The sequence below is a fragment of the Hakea prostrata genome, chromosome 8, assembly GCF_041222555.1.
Source record: "Hakea prostrata isolate BN-2017 chromosome 8, UWA_Hpros_2, whole genome shotgun sequence".
NCBI lineage: Eukaryota > Viridiplantae > Streptophyta > Magnoliopsida > Proteales > Proteaceae > Hakea > Hakea prostrata.
The window spans coordinates 46,853,991-46,871,223 of record NC_142607.1 but is presented as its reverse complement, the minus strand read 5'-3'; the positions used below and the strand labels follow the sequence as shown (position 1 = coordinate 46,871,223).

Below are 17,233 nucleotides of genomic sequence, written 5' to 3'. Positions count from 1 at the left end.
CTGGAATCTTGCTTTGAGGCAATTTTCTAGATGAGTTTGAGAAGGCAAGCCATGATAACATCAGAGATTTGGCGAATACCCAGGCCTCCTTCAGAGGTAGGACGGCATAGGGTTGACCAACTAACCAAATGGATGAAGCGAGAGGATTGCCATTTCCATAGGAAGGCACAAAACAAGGATTCCATCGCTTGAATTGTTGATTTGGGGATGGAGAAAACTCCGCACCAGTAGAGGTAAGAAGATTGGAGGACTGAGCGGATAAGAACCAACCTACCAGCAAAAGAAAGAAGCTTGCACTTCCAGTGCTGAAGCTTCTTGCGGATATGATCTAGCATAGGGAGACAGTGGTGGCGAGTGAGCCTACCAGGGATGAGAGGAAGGCCAAGGTAGACCACAGGAAAAGAGTCGTGCTCGAAGCCCGAGAGTTGAAGAAGGGAGGAACGAAGCTGATTGGGGACACCGGAGAGAAAGAGAGTGGATTTGTCAAGATTGACGCGAAGACCCGAGAGGGATTCGAAAAGGGAGAGAGCCAAGAGGATGGAAAAAATGGACAGATAGTCCGCTTCAGAGAAGATCATGAGATCATTAGCAAAGGCTAGGTGGGTAAGATTTAGGGACTTACATTTGGGGATGGGAGAGATGAGGAGATAATCAGTTTTGGATTGGAGGATGCGGGAGGAGATCTCAAGAGCTAAGGAGAAAAGGTAGGGGAGAGAGGGCATCCTTGGCGAATACCCACCCGGGAATGGAATAATCCAGTCGGGGAGCCATTAGCAAGGATGGAGAAGCGAGGGGTGAAGATACAGGTCTCAATCCAATGAATGAAGGGAGGGGGGAAACCCGTGGAAGAGAGAATATCATTGATGAATTCCCAACGAATAGAGTCAAAGGTTTTGTGGAGATCTACCTTAAGGAGCGCGGCTAGGGAGTGGTCGGATTTATCAAAACCACGGATAATTTCCGCACAAAAAAGAATGTTGTCTGTGATACTACGGCCCGAGATAAAAGCAGATTGATTTTCGCTCACAAGAGAAGGTAAAGCCTTTTTTAGTCTATTCGCTAGGATCTTAGAGATGAATTTGTAGAGAATGTTGCAAAGGGAAATGGGGCGAAGTCAGGGAGAGAAAATGCTCCTTGCTTCCTGGGAATGAGGCAAAGGAAGGTTTGGTTGATGGAAGAGAGTTGAGAAGGGTTAAAGAAGAAGCTACGGACGGCATGAACAAGGTCATCTTCAATGAAATCCCAAGAGGCTAGGAAGAATCCCATGTCAAACAGATCACACTATGTTTGTTAAGCACTCACCAAAAGGAAACAGGGCTATTCTTATTGTGTATGTGGATGACATTATACTAACTGGAGATCCTGATAATGAATTACAACAACTCAAAAGTTTTATGGCAAAAGAGTTTGAAATCAAAGATTTAGGCAATCTCAAGTACTTCATTGGCATGGAGATAGCACGGTCAAGGAAAGGAATCTCAGTCTCACAGTCCAAGTATATACTAGATTTTTTAAAAGAAACAGGAATGCTTGGATGCAAGCCTCTCAATACCCCTATGGATTCCAATTCAAAACTGGGAAGCAAAGGTGAAAGTGCACCCATTGATTAAGGAAGGTACCAAAGATTAGTTGGGAAACTCATTTATCTCTCACATACCAGGCCAGACATATGTTTCGCTGTACGCATGGTAAGTCAGTTCATGAACCAGCCAACTGAGGAGCACATGGAAGCAGTTTACAGAATATTGAAGTACTTAGAGATGACACCTGGTCTTGGATTGTTTTTCAAGAAGACAGAAGACAAAGATGTCAAAATCTTTACTGATGTAGATTGGGCAGGATCTATAACTGATAGACGATCAACCTCAGGATATTGCACATATGTATGGGAAAATCTGATCACTTGGCGCAGCAAGAAGCAATCAATTGTGTCTCGAAGTAGTGCAGAAGCCAAATTCAAAGCATTGGCTCATGGGATATGTGAAGGAATATGGCTTAAGAGGATAATAGCTTAACTAAAAATCCAGATAGCCAAACCAATAAAAATGTTCTGTGACAATCACTCCACGATCAGCATAGCAAAGAATCCAGTGCTTCATGGACAAAACATGTGGAGATCGATCGACATTTTGTGAAAGAGAAGATAGAGACAAGCATGATATCACTTATATACATCCCAACCTATCAACAAGTTGCAGACATTCTAACTAAGGTTGTGCCCAAGAAGATGTTTGGAGTACTTAATTGCAAGCTAGGTTTACTTAACATCTACACCTAGCTTGAGGGGGAGTGTGGAATTCTATGATTGGTTAGGTATTTTAAGGAAGTTTAAATTCAATAGGATGAGGGAATGTTATTCCTAGAATAAAGGGAGTTGGTTACAGCTAAATTAACTCCTATTTAGGTTTAGTTTCTTGTCTTATGAGTCCTAAATTATTGTAGCCTTGTTTTTAGGGATTCCTAGTTTGTTGGGGAGAATATTTCTCCTTGCCTTGTATATGTTCCTGTAATTTCTCTTGCAAAAATAAGAGAGATCTTTTTGCCTAATTAACTGCTAACAATTGACAGAACTCAGAGTCATTCACTAATAGGAAGAGGAACCACCTTTGTGAGACACTTCATGATTCTAGCCATAGTCAGGCAAATACACAAATTCAAACAGATAAAAGCATACCAGCTGACTGAGGTGTTGACCAAGCTTGATATAAATTCCTCCATTCTTGAAACACAGTTCCTGAAGCCTAAGTGCAGACCTGGTGTGAACTTCGTGTTTAATTTTTTCCCTCTCGACACTTCCTTCCGGAAGTCCCAGCAGTGAGTATTCATAATCTGACAGCAGAAGAAAACAAAAGTAAATAGAAATACAAAGTATGAGGGTCACAAAGAAGCACTATAAGACCATCCAATCTCATCAACAACCAAATGCATCAGAAAAATAAACCTATCACACATTTATTGATATGCCTAACAGGACAACTGTTGTTATTATCTCACATTCATAATTTTCACTATTAAATCCTTTGATCATTTCATAAAAGTACTAGTGTTTACTCTCTCTTTTTTCGGTACAGATAAATAATCGCACTCAAGAAAGATATGGAAGAATGCTAATGGCTTGTTGAAACTGGAGAAAGGGTTTTCTTGTTCTTATCCCTTTTGGTATTATTTACCGCATGTACCTTATCTACCAGCATGGTTACTGAATAGTTCCGGCAATAGTGTACTTCAGCTGAGAATTAATGAGCTTTTCATAGATCAAAACCAACAATTATTGGGTAATAGATATAACACATGTAGCACATGCACTCAATAGTGCCTAGTGCTTCAGTTTCAGGTATATAACATTCAAGCGTGTCCATGGTGAATGACACTGACTCAGCCTAACTAAATGTGTAACGCCTCGCCTTCCAATATGGAACAAGGCCGTTAATTAATCCAAGAATCAGTTTCACTAGGTAGCAAACCAATTTAGACAAAATAGCAAGTTAATAAAACTAAACCCAAATTATACAAAGTACTAATCAATGAAAGTCGTTTTTTAAATATTAATAAACTGAGACATTTTCATTATTCTGGAATTTCCAAAATGAACTAATTGTTAAAGTATTACATATTCCCAAATAAAAACATCCAATAAGCGATTACATGATTATTCGAAACTAAATAAGGGCCTGTTTGGTTACATGAGTCTAGAGATTTCAAATATCTAGAGATTTCAAATCTATGGAGTCATAATTTATAAAATTAACTGTTTGGTTAACCGAATATGTGGAATGAAATCAATGGATTCATCAGTGATTTTTGTGAATGCACAAATGTTTAGCGTTTTTATAATAGGGATGAAATCTTTGGATTTCACCCCATACCCATAAATCTACAGATTCACATTTTTAGTGTAAAAAGATGAATCTTTAGATTTCATGAATCTAGAGATTTTCACAACCAAATGGGTATAAATCTCACATTCATAAATCCAGAGATTTCAAATCTCTGGATTCATGTAACCAAACAGGCCGTAAGAAACATTTCAAGAGTCTTAACAATTAATAAATAAGTGAGGTTCATCATTAGGTTGGGTTTCCTCCATCTCACGAATCATGATCCAATCCCTCAAAGTCATGCTCTCTACACTCATCATTTAGGAAAATATTACGGGCATAGAAAAAAATTTGAGGGAAACACAAGTTTCGACTAGGTGAAAATGGGAAACCTAGGTGGGAAACTGGGAAATTTTGAAGAAACTTAGAACTTTTTTGTGTAAGTTTTGACAGGTTTTAGGGAGTATTTTAGGGTGGGACTCTGCATTTAAGCTAATTAGAGTATAAAGAACACATTGGCTATATTTTGCTAAAAAATCAATGTAGATATGTCATTTAATGTACATAAAATCAATGTAGAGTTGTTCGAGAAGTACACTAAACTTAAGTACATAACATTCAATATATAATTTCTAACTTCAAAACATCATAACAAAGTAACTGACAATGAAAGGAAAGTACAACTCAATGCCAAGAGGAGTGCCTCGGTGGATCCATCCTATAAGTCGAATAATACTATGCCTATAACATCCCCTCCTCTAACCAACAAACATAGACATCCCATGACATTTTATGCCTATGGTTGTCAAGGTAATCGACAACTGTAACTGTATAAGTCTGGTCATCAACATGCCTAAGATAACCAATCTAAGGGAATACGCAATTTGGATAGGGAAGTCCTGATGGAAGGGGTATTTGGGGAACATGAAAGAAACAAAAAAAATTGAAAATATGGGAAAGCTACAAAACATGTAGGAAAAAGTCTCAAGTTTCCACGAAATTTTCCAAGTTTCCACGAAATTTCTCAGGTTTCCACGAAATTTCTCATGTTTCCCACGAAATTTGGGAATTTTTTTTCTCATGATCCAGTTGGTCTAGCTGGGTTAAACAAAGTTTCGACAGGGTTAAACAAGTTTCGACAAAATTCCGACAGTTTCGATCGAAACTTGGGATTTTTTCGGTCCCCTAGTTTTTCGTTTCGAGGTTCCCAAAAATATGGCTTTATTTTCAGGCAGCGAAAATGGGTATGGAAGCAGGGGATTGTTGGACACATTTTGAAGAAGATTCAATCATCTTTAGTTATTTAAAAAAAAAAGGTCGTACTCATAAATTATTGAATGCTGTTAGAGTACTAGTTGCGCATGAACTCCTCAACAACCAAATCAGTAATTCGAATTTGAATTTGAATTCATCAAGAGTTCTACCAACATCAAGAGAACTCAAGACGGGAATAGGACAAAGATAAGAATTATTTCGAATTTCAAATTCAAGACTGTATCTTGTTGTGATAAGGATTCAGCAAATTCAAATGTAAAACAAATCCTAGATCCAAAGGCTGATAATTCTAGGAGTCTCTATAGAACTTCTATAAGAGATATACTACCTCCATCAACAAACAAGAGGACCCACTCAATAGTGGAAGTAGGATGCAGAACAACCAAGAGAACCCATTCAATGGTGGACTTAGGTTTCACACTGCATCCGAACCACTCTAATTCTGTGTTGCCTTCCCTATCTGCTTCTCTTCTATCTTTTCTCAAATCCTAACTTAATAAACGCATACTAAAACCAGAACGGTGGAATGGAATAGTGAACTAGAAATGGTGAAGCTTAAGGCTTAGTGAGTTGAGTTGACTCATATGAAATCCCGAATAGTGGAATGGAATAGTGAACTTAGTGAGTTGAGTTGAATTAAGAACGACTTCAAGCATAACATTCAGCCAATTGCGCTGCTAATCAAATCCAATTGTACCAACTGTTTCCCTAACTGGCGTTCTTAACAAATATAATATATAATTGAACACTAAACAGCATAAGATAACCAATTAAATAACTAAATTATGGATCGAAAAACGCATGAGTACCTCGAACCTAGCTAACATTTCAAAAGGAATTCGAATGAAAAAAAGTAAAGAGAATATAGAAAAGAAGAACAGACCTAAGGCGACGATAGCAGCAGTATAGGAACTACGGAAGAGCCGAATCGGAACCGCAGTGCAGAGCTTGAAGGTCGTCGCAGGGTTGTCGGAGGTCAAGATGGCCGCTGACGCAGCTCCGCCGCCAAGAGCTGTTGAAGCCAACGTTAGCTTCGCTCCAGCCCGCAACAGAGATCGCGCGGCCATCCTGAGAAACCTGAGAGACCAACTTCAACCAAAAACGAAGGAGCAGCGAAATCAACGCCCTTTGAATCCGTGCTGTTATTTAACTACCTTCGTGCTTTGTAAGGTCCGAATCACGCTGGCGGATTTAATTCCGAGCTTGCCGCTTCCACTCTCTCTCCTCAGCCGTCGGTCCATAATTTAGCTCTCCTTTTAACCTGTTTCCAGTCATGCCGTAAATATGCGCATATGCTCGAAATTCTAATTTTAACCAGATGCGAAATTACGTATACACCCCTGAATTTATAGTCAATTATATTTAGGGTAATTTTCATTTGGACCCCCTGAGGTTTGACCTATGTCATTTTTAGTCCAAATAAATGAACATTTTGCATTTGCCTCCCCTAAGGACCGGGTGTCAACGGTTCGGGTTGGGCCGGTTTTGGGCCGGGCCTAACGGTTTCGGGCTGAAAAACACTCAGCTCAAACACGGCCCATTAAGAAAATAACGGTTTCGGGCTGGTGCGGTTTGGGTTCGGGCTAACTAACGGTTTGGGCTAACTAACGGTTTGGGCTAACGGTTTAGAATTGGTTTACTAACAGTTTGGGTTCGGGTTTATTAACGGTGTGTTTTGAGTACCTTGTTGATATGTGAAATTTATCAATAGTATGTGAACACATTTAAATATTAAGTTATCTCCAAGTCTTTTGTGGTGGGTGTTCAAAACCAAAAACTTTTTTTTTACAAAGAAATGAAACTTATAGAACTAATATACAAAAAAAAGTTGGCATCTTAATGAATTTTAGTTGGTTGTCTCTGCTTATTTTCCTCCCCCTTCTTGACACTTGTAAAAATGGATCAAAATAAAGCATTAAAAGATTTTTAAATGATAATACACTTGCTAAATATTTACTAAACCCATCTTCCAAATGGCGAAGGCTTTGATAAGCTTGTTGTTTGCATATTCCAAAGTAAAACAATTAAGGAAAACAAATGGATATTTGGGCGTTTTTCTTGTCTTTTACATTTAAATTTAAGTTATTTTATTTCTTTATAACGGGTTTAACGGGCTGGTTCGGGTTCGGGCTAGTTTCGGGCCAAATGGTTTGGGCTAGCGGGCCACACACGTGCTGGCCCGGCCCAGCCCGAACCATTGCGGGCTGAGGTTGTTCAGCCCAAACACAGCCCATTAAGTTTAGGTTCGGGCTATAGCGGGCCGGTTCGGTTCGGTTTTAACGGTTTGGGTTAGGTTTTGACACCCCTACCTAAGGTATCCAATAAGGTCAATTAAGGACAAATTGTGATTTTTATGACCAAAATACTCTCATATTAATTTGCATCATGTTTTCATAATTAAAAAAGAATGGGTTATTTGCATCTTATAAATTTATGAATTATTAAATCTTTGAATATAAAAATTTAACGATTTAAAATTTATTAATTTTCTTCTCAATTCCTACTTCTTCTTCATCCTGGACCCTTCATCTTCTTTGATCCATAGCCACAGATCTTTAAACCCTAAATGTTTCAATTTCAACCATGAACTTTACTCGCATCCCCGCATCCCCACCACTACAGCCAGCCACCGGCACCGTCACCTCCAAAGCCCAGGAAGCAGAATTAGAGTAAACACTGTTTTAAGCTAAGGTCTGAATCTAGAAATGCTAATGTACTTCAACCACGCCAAGAAAGGTTCACATAGCTGAAAGCACAGGTTTGTGCGTAGTTGAAATACCTAACGATCGAAGGAGACTGAAAGAAAGTGATTTCTTCGTGACTCTCACAGTGCCTTTAGAAAGAAAAAGGGATCGCGAGTAATAAAGATTGAAGCAGAGTGCAGAGAGCTTCCACACTTAATTTGAAGGCAATTTTTTCTCTTTTACTTAACGAAGCTAAGTAGTTTAAGTGAACAGAAGAAGCATCACAGGAAACTCTCCATGAGCTCTCTGAAACCTGGCGTTTGTGAAGTCTAAACTCTCCAAAGTGGAGGTGAAGAAGCTAGGGAGAAGCAGACGAAACTCCAAAATGGAAAAGCACAAAAGGCAAAGCAGTCTTTAATAAGTGTAGAGTAGAGTGACGTCTGAAGCTTAAAACAAGCTTGGTAGTTGGGTCGGCGGCGTGGGCAATGGCGATGGTGTATATAATATGTTCTGCTTCCTGGGCTTTGGAGGTGCCGGTGATGGTGACGGGTGACTGTAGTGGTGGGATGCGAATAAAGTTCATGGTTGAATTTGAAACATTTAGGGTTTAAAGATCTGTGGCTATGGAAACAAAGAGAAATAGAGATCAAAGAAGATGAAGGGTCCAAGACGAAGAAGACGTGAATTGGGAAAAAAATTAACAAATTTTAAATCTTTAAATTTTTATATTCAAAGATTTAATAATTCATAAATTTATAAGATGCAAATAACTCATTCTTTTTTAATTACAAAAACATGATGCAAATTAATATGAGGGTATTTTGGTCATAAAAATCACAATTTGTCCTTAATTGACCTTATTGGATACCTTAGGGGAGGTAGATGCAAAGTGTCCATTTATTTGGACTAAAAATGACATAGGTCAAACCTCAGGAGGTCCAAATGAAAATTACTCTTATATTTACTATCCTTTGAAAAAGATCAATACAATTTTTTTTTTAGTATATATATCAATACAATTTTTATTAAATGATGATGTCATCATAATATAATATTTAAAAATGCAAATTTTAGTTTTTTTTTTAATTTTTTATTTTTATTTACATTCTTTTACAATACCAACTTACCCTCATCATCTTCTCTCTCTCTTGTTCTTCAGCCTTCTTATTCCTTGGTTCTAGTCGCATTGTCCTCACCACTATATGTTTCTTGATCTTGGTGAAAGCAATTATCCTGTATTAGCTACCTACTTTTAGGGGCCACTAAAATCTAGTTGCAAGAGTTGCTTTTGATGTTGTTTTACTCGTTAATCGTATTTACAACCTAAGTCTTCCTTTTCTTTTCTTGAATCCTCCGCATACAAATCCTCCAAAGTTCAATGCCCTACTAACAAAAAATATTCCACCATCATCCTCTAAAATTTAGAGCTACATCGTGCACTTCATCTTCTTCATAAATTAGCATCATTGTTGAGTCATGGATGGTGTTGGTCTTGAATCTACACTGGTCCTGGGTTGGTTCAAAGGCAACATGAGCTAACTTTAAACTAGGTATCTACACATGAAAAAGAACCATAACAATTGGCCGTCTTTGTGGACAGAAAGCCACTTCAGATGATTTAGTCAAATTCCGGATCACACAATTCCTCGTGGTGAGGATTTAGAACTCAAAGAGTATTCAATGCTTAGGATAGTTGCAAGAGAGTAAATGTATTTGTTCTCACATGATCTTCCTTCTTTGTTTCATTCTTTACCTTTATACTTAGGATACCATGATGCCCTCATGGAGAAGATTATTCTACCTCCTCCAATTAGCATATGTCAAATAAAGAGCCTAAATTGATTGTAACACTTAGTTTCTTTGGAGAAGTCAAAGCCCAAATCTTCTTGAAGAAGCTAAGGGTGTAACACACTTGGTTTCAGATATTGTCACAAATATATTTTCACGCAATCCCTTGATTTGACATTTAACCCCATAATTTCCAAACAAATCATCACGAAATAACCCCAAGGAGATTAATATGGATAAATATCTTGGTCATTGACGTTAAGTACTCATAATAAGCAAAGCATTAAATTTAGCATTTAATGCTCTGATGCATCTTGATCCAAATTCCACCCGTCTTCCATCTTTCCTCCGAGAAATAACATCGCATAAGACACTTCTTGAACGTACATTCCGTTATGTGATAATGTCCATGTGGCTCTTATTGTAGAATTGACTTTTGTGAAATGTCACTTTTCGAAACTTACCTAGCAATCAGCATTGTCCCTCTGGTTGGATCAATACCTAAACCCCTTAAAAAAAAAAAAAAAACCCCCCCCCACCAAAAACATGAAAAAATGGGGGAGAGGGGAGGGGCAGTAAATTAATTAAATAAAAATAATATATCTAGCCCGGCCCCCCCCCTCTTTCCTCTTTTTTTTTTTTTTTTTTTTTTTTTTTTTTTTTTTTTTTTTAAAAAAAAATTTTTTTTTATAACTCTACTACCCTATTTAAAAAGAAAGAAAAGAAAGCAAGAAAAGCACAAATAATATATATTTATTTTTTATACAATATATTAAATTTTTTTTTTTTTTTTTTTTTTTTTTTTTTGGGGGTTTGGGCCGGCTCCGCCCCCCCCCCCCCTCCTCACTTCTCTTTTTTTTTATATTTTTTTTAAGCATTGTGCACGTGCAAATGCACGTCACTTAATGTGTTGTATATATAATTTTAGGTCTTTTCTTATGAACGGGAGAGAGAAGTTAACCATGATGAATACCCAATTTCACATTTAGTTGTCACAATTATTAAAATCCTACCATCATGGAAGGTCGAGGAAGGCCGCATGCATTCTCTCTCATGTTTCTCTCTCTTAAAACCAAAAACTACCGTTTACAAAAAAAAAAAAAAAAAAAAAAAAAAAGAAGAAGAAGTCCTAAAACTACCCAAGTGTCTCTAAAATCCTTAACCACCCAAGCACTCACGTTTCTCTCTTGTAAATCCTAAAATCCTAAAACCACTCAAACACATCACCTTATACATACATACCCACAACCGTAGCCTAAAGAAAAGGGATATAATTCAAAGAAAAACAGAAGGAAAGAGGAAGAAGAGAAGAACAGTTTTGCAAAGATTCTTACTCCTATCGATTCCGAAAAGGAACAAATAAAATTCATAATCCTAATATTCCACAGACTCTGATAGAACAGTAAATGGAATGAGGAGGGCTTCAGTTGATAGACATAGACAATATATTTCGTTTTGGCAGGTTGTAGAGGGAGCAAGACTTGGTGGAGCTGCTAAAATTATTGGTTTGGATTTGAATCGAAACAAGTTTGAGATTGGTAAATGTGGACCAAACCATCCTTCTCCCATTTCTTTCCTGCTAGATTTGAGAAAGTATTATAGTTGCCATGATAGAGACCTTGGAGCTAATGAGTTACTGGTTATTTTTGCATGCAGCTGTCACAGCTTTCATTAACCCAGCTTTCATTAACCCATCGGACTGTGGGAGAAAGCCAGTCCCGGAGGTCTTTGCTCTCAACTCATGCATATTTTAGACATTTTATTATACGATTAGACAGAGATGCTCCTTTACCAAAAGAAGAAAAACATAGTTGTTGTTTATCCAAATACCCAACCAGAGAAAAGAAATACGGGGGTCGAAAAACTTAAACTAATCATAAAGATTTGAGCAATTAAAGAAGAACCTGATCTGGTTTGGATGTTCTTTATCCAAATACCCAACCAGAGAAAAGAAATACAGGGGAAAAACTTCATGAATCGGAAAGATTTGAGCAATTAAAGAAGAAATTGAAAATAGAGACGGTCCATTTTCAAAAGCAATTCCGAAAGCCCCAAATAAATTTGGATGAACAACGATGAAAGAACACCATATATTAAGTAGAAATCACTCACATTGTTTCGAGATTCTTCACGAGATATCCAGTTAATGACGACTCCTCAAATTTCATATCCACAACCATTCATCTTCATCGTCTATGACCCAACCGCTCCGAAGACGAATCCCTACAACACCATTAGCTAATAATGCAACTTTCAAACCTCACGCAGAACACAATAGGGTTCTTGATTTATTGGTTTTGCGAGGGAAGCAGCGTTGTTAATGCCAAAAAAAAAGTACCTCAGCTGCGAGATATTCGAGCACAACCGCCAAATACACTGACGCACCGGTTCCAACACGCTGAGAGTAACGACCTTTCTTCAAGTAACGACCGATTCTTCCAACAGGAAACTGCAAACCAGCCTTGACGGAGCGAGAGATAGAGAGACCGAGAGACTTTGAGAGAGATTGAGGGGATTGAGAGGTTCGAGAGAGATCAAGCGAGAGATTCAGAGAGAGTTCTGTTTCCGAGCGAGTTCAGAGAGATCGCGAACGAGAGGATTCCGAGCGAGAGACTGAGATTGTGAGAGTGAGAGGTGTTAAAGAGATACTCATGATTTAAAGAGAGATTCAGAAAGAGTTCGAGAAGGAGAAGGAGAGGATAAAGCGATAGAGTTTGAGAGAGATTCAAAGAAGTCAAGAGAAATCGAGAATACATTAACGATAAATTCATAATAATTCATAAGACAATGTCCAGATTATCCTTATAAAAATAACTAAAGCAATAACAAATAGTACAACATTATTGGTATTTAGAAAAATTATAAGGACAAAACAGGACAAAAAAAGTTTTGCGAAAAAAGTAGAGTACATGCTTTTATTATAGTAGTATGATTAATATAAATGGGACTTCGCCCCCCCCGCGAGATATTACTTCCCCCCCCTCTCTAAAATGTAAAGCAATCAAATTTACAAAAAAAAAAAAAAAAAAAAAAAGCAGTCAAAGTTGACCAAAGTATAATAATGTAAAATACACTAATTATAAAGTTAAAAAAAAATGCAAACCTAATGAACGATTTTCACATGTTAATTTAAAATTTTGAAAAATAGCCACAAACGTTGAAGTTCCTCGTGGAGTTGTGGTAGGCAAAAAAATAAATAAATAATCTCACGTAAAGTATTAATAAGTCATAGGGATTTGATTAGTATTTGGGTCAAACTCATCAACCTAGGTTTTTGGTGACTATTATTCAAAATAAGAAGTACCCACAAAGATTAAAGTTTCAATATTTAAATTTTATTTGGTGAAAAATAATCAATATAAATTATAGCCAAATTTTAATGTATTTTATTCCCCTATATAATTTGAGTAAGAAGATCATCTCTGATTGGCTAGAGTTGGAATCGGAGTCAGAGGAAGTTGACTTGTAAAAGTTATAGTTGGTATTAGGAGATCATCTTTGACTTGCTTAGAGTTGGTATCAAACAAATCATCTCTAATAATCTTGATGTCACTTGCATATGGCTCTTTGGTGCTTTTCATTGTTGCCAATTGTTGTGCTTAATTTGAATAAAGCTTACGAACCAGGTGTGATCGTTTGGTTTGGTACAAATAGTTCATGTAGTGGTCTAGTCAGAGAGACAATAATGAATTTTTGGGTTCATTCTGAAAAGTGGCATTCCAAGGAAATCAACTTTACGATAAGCACCATGTAGGCAGATGTAGGCAGCGCACTTTACGAAATGAATGTTTCAAAACACCTTCAAAGATATTACTTCTCTGGGAAGAACAGAATGCGTCAGAGCATTAAATACGACATTTACTGCGCCTCTCCATTATCTTGAGAACTTAAAATCAATCACTCTGCATTAATTGCACATCAAATCAAGGGATAAAGTGAGCAGAGATTCTAGATAATATCTGAAGCCAAGTGTGTTACACCTCAAGCTTCTCTAAGAAGATATAGGTCTTGGTTTCTCTAGCAAGCTAAATATTATATTCAATCTGAACTCTTTATTGGGCATATGTCAATCTAAGGGAGCAGGAGAATCTTCTCCCACAAGGAGATCATGAATCCTAAGTATAAAGGTAAATGATGAAAGAAAGAACGCAGACCAAGTGAGAAAACAACATCATTTACTCTCCTACAATAATTCTTAGCATTGAATGTTCTTTGAGTTCTAACTCCTCCCTACGAGGTTTTGTATTATCCGGAATCTGACTAAATCGTCTGAAGTGGCTTCCTGTCCACAGAGGTGGCCCACTCTTAAGGTTCATTTCTTGTGCAAACATCTGGTTAAAATCAACTCAAGTGGTCTTTGAACCAACTTAGGTCCAGTGCAGATTCAAGAGCAACACCAATGAAAGTTAAACAATTCTCGTCCAACTTTGTATGACCCGATCTATGTAGTTTTTTTTTTTGGTAAACCCGATCTATGTAGTTGTGGAGCTAGCAAAGACCCGCGAAAATAATCGGTCTAAAGACCTAAATCATGGTATGACTTAAGAATTGATACTTGCTTATAAAATCTTAAGGAGTTGAAGATTACTACAAGCTGAGTGGCCCCTATGGTCCCTATATCAACATGGAGTGGTAAGATTCATACTTCTCAGTGGAGAGGTCATGGGTTCGACCTTCGTGGACGACAAAGCTTCCTCCGAAGATGTAATCGAGGCTCGCCCAAGTTAACCTGGATGAACCCCAGACACCAAAAAAAGTAAAACATAGAGTCCAAGGAAAACGTGCACGGGGATTGGAGGCTTTTAAGATAGGTGAAATTTTCATTTCATGGGCATATGGTGGTCATTTTAACTTCTTATACTTCTTATGTCTAAGACTCTAAATGCATGCACCATGTAGCGTTGCATCCTCTTTCTTTCATATTTTTAAATTATAAATTTTTTCCAATGACAGTTTTTGCGGTTGTGCGAGAACCAATTAGCACTATCGTTTTAGTTTCAACTTATGGGGGTTATGAGGTCATTTTTAAAATAAAGATAAAAAGTGACAGAAACAAGAATATAACGTTCAACACAGTGTATATTATATTAAATCATATTTCAACTAAATATTTCTTTTTACAAATTTATAGCAGATAAGATTATTACAATAAATGAGAAAAATCATGCATAAAAACACAAAAAAAAATGGTGCACACTAATTACAATGTTATTTATCACGTTCTTTTAAAGATATAAACTTATACCATACGATCAAGATTAACTTTATTGCTAGTGTGATACTTTTCTGCATAGATAGGTCCCTCCCCCATATTTATGTTCTATTCTGTTGTTTGACGTTTGAAGCCCCCTTTGGGTCGTATGCAAGTCCCCCCCAATGGTTATGGGTTTCGTGTTTGGTTAATGAAGTTTGGGGTCGTATTTCGTTTTAATAAAATTCTCCTATTACCCGAAAAAAAAAAAAAAAAAGGAATTTTCATTGGCCGGGTTTGGTCAGGTTACTTTTAGTTCAGTTTAAGTTTTTTTTTTTTTTTTTCTCTTTTTAAACAAAAGCTCAACTTATGAGGACATTTTTACAAATTGTAATTTAATAATTTTGTGACTGGATACCTTGTCATTTGTCGATTTAGATATTTTAGTTTTTTTAAATAAACTTATTCTTCTCCCCGTAAGCTACCACACACAAAAATTAAAAAAAAAACTTTAGCAAATAACTCCATCTCCAAGAGTGAAAAACATAAGTTGAAGTTTGGAAGCCCCCCCAAAATCTCAAAAAACCCAAAAATCACTTCATTTGGCTCTTCATGTTTGTGGTATTGACGTCTTGGTTTTCAATCCGAGGTTTTGAATCTCCTCCTAAATCTTTTTCCGTTGTGAAATTAGATTTGGGAGCAATGGCAAAGATTCTTAGCAATGACTATTACACCTGCAACACAATCAACGAATATTCCTCATTCAACTTATAGGGAAAGAAATTTCATAAAAAAAGAAAAAGAAAATGAAGACAATGTATGATTTTGTTTGAAAGGTCCTAACCAATTAATAATTTCTTCTTGCTGTAGATGTATATATAGCAATTGAATTTGACTTAAATATTCACCCAAAAATAAAATAAAAACCTTAACGTATGATATAAGTTAATGGATAAAAACAAAACTATAATATAAGAAATTTTTATATTATAACCTTCATGGGTATCCCGATCAAGGTTAAGAAATTTTTTGCCCCCAAGGCATCATTCAATTACCGCTCCTTCTGGCTAACACTTCCTCTCCAATAACTACTTTCGTTTTTTCTGTAACCTCTCAATTATCCATCGACGAACTTTGTTTTTTTTTTTTTTATAAAACTTAATGGAACAAGTTATCTTATCCCGATCATTTTTGCTTCTAATGCCTTAACATAGGCACCATGTAGCATTGTAGCATGGGAAGACTGAATAATCACTACCATTTTAGTTTCAACTTATGGGGGTAATGAGGTCATTTTAAAAGAAAGAGAAAAATTGACACAAGCGGAAATATAATAATCAACAAAATGTATATTAACTTAAATCATATTTGAATTCAATATTTCTTCTTATAAATTAATAGCATATAAGATTATTTTCAATAAAAAAATGATGCATAAAACACACAAAAAAATTAATATATATATATATATATATATATATATATATATATAATATATATATATATATATATCATCCCAAAAAAAAAACATATGGTGCACACTAATTATAATGTTATTATGACAAAATGTTCTTCTAACATTTTGAATTTTTGCAACATGATCAAGCTTAGCCTTTAATTATTTATTTTTGCTTTTTTAACGAAAGCTCAACTTATTTCCGAGGTGTTTTCTATACAGTGGCATGACTACTACGCATTTGAGCCAATCAATGAATACTTTTCAATAGAGTCAACCTATTGGGAAAGGAATTTCATATGAAAGAAGAAGAAAATAATATACGCTTTCGTTCTAATGGTCCTAATCAATTAATAAATTTCTTCTGGTGTGGATGTATTAGCATTAATCGAATTTGACTTAAATAATTGCCAAAGATGAAATTAAAACTCTAGCATATGATATAAATTATGGGATTAAAACAAAAGTATAATGTACACAAACTATACTACTAACATGATAAAATACTTTCTTGATGATAAGAAATTCTGCCACTTGATACCTCAACTAATCTCCAAATTCTGCCACTTGCTAAAATGAGTATTGTCATTGCAAGCAACTATTCCAACTCAAATCCTAATAGTTACCAAACCCATCATTTCATGGTATTACAGTCAAGGTTAATTTTTTTTTTTTTTTTTTTCTGAGGTTTATCCGGACTTGCTTGAGCGCACCTCGATTATATCCCAGAGTGAGCTTTATCATCTGCAAGGGTCAAACCCATAACCTCTCCACTGAGAAGTATGGATCTTATCACGCATTCAATGACCACTACTTCCAACGAACACCCCCTTCCCAATAACCCAATTTTGTTTTTCGGTAAAACCTCCCACAATTATCAATCGACGAACCTTGTTTTTCAGGAAGCTTCGATGGAACAAGCTATCTTATTTAGGACACTTATATAACAGCCTATTCAATTTCGGACTTCTACCCGAGAAGATAACCAGCTACTCCAATTCAAATCCCATCATTTCCGCTG

The 17,233-nt window shown here is 36.4% G+C and overlaps 1 protein-coding gene across 1 annotated transcript in view; it reads right to left on the bottom strand.

Annotated features, from left to right (window-relative positions):
• Nucleotides 1-6,358, bottom strand: part of ATH9 (ABC2 homolog 9) — a 37,798-nt gene extending 31,440 nt beyond the window's left edge. Inside the window, exons 1-2 of the mRNA XM_089164647.1 lie at nt 5,977-6,358; nt 2,675-2,829 (exon numbers count right to left, since the gene is read on the bottom strand). Coding sequence (XP_089020773.1) covers nt 2,675-2,829; nt 5,977-6,160 — 339 coding nt within the window. The 5' untranslated portion in view covers nt 6,161-6,358. The remainder of the gene's footprint in view (nt 1-2,674; nt 2,830-5,976) is intronic.
• Nucleotides 6,359-17,233: the final 10,875 nt, after the last annotated feature.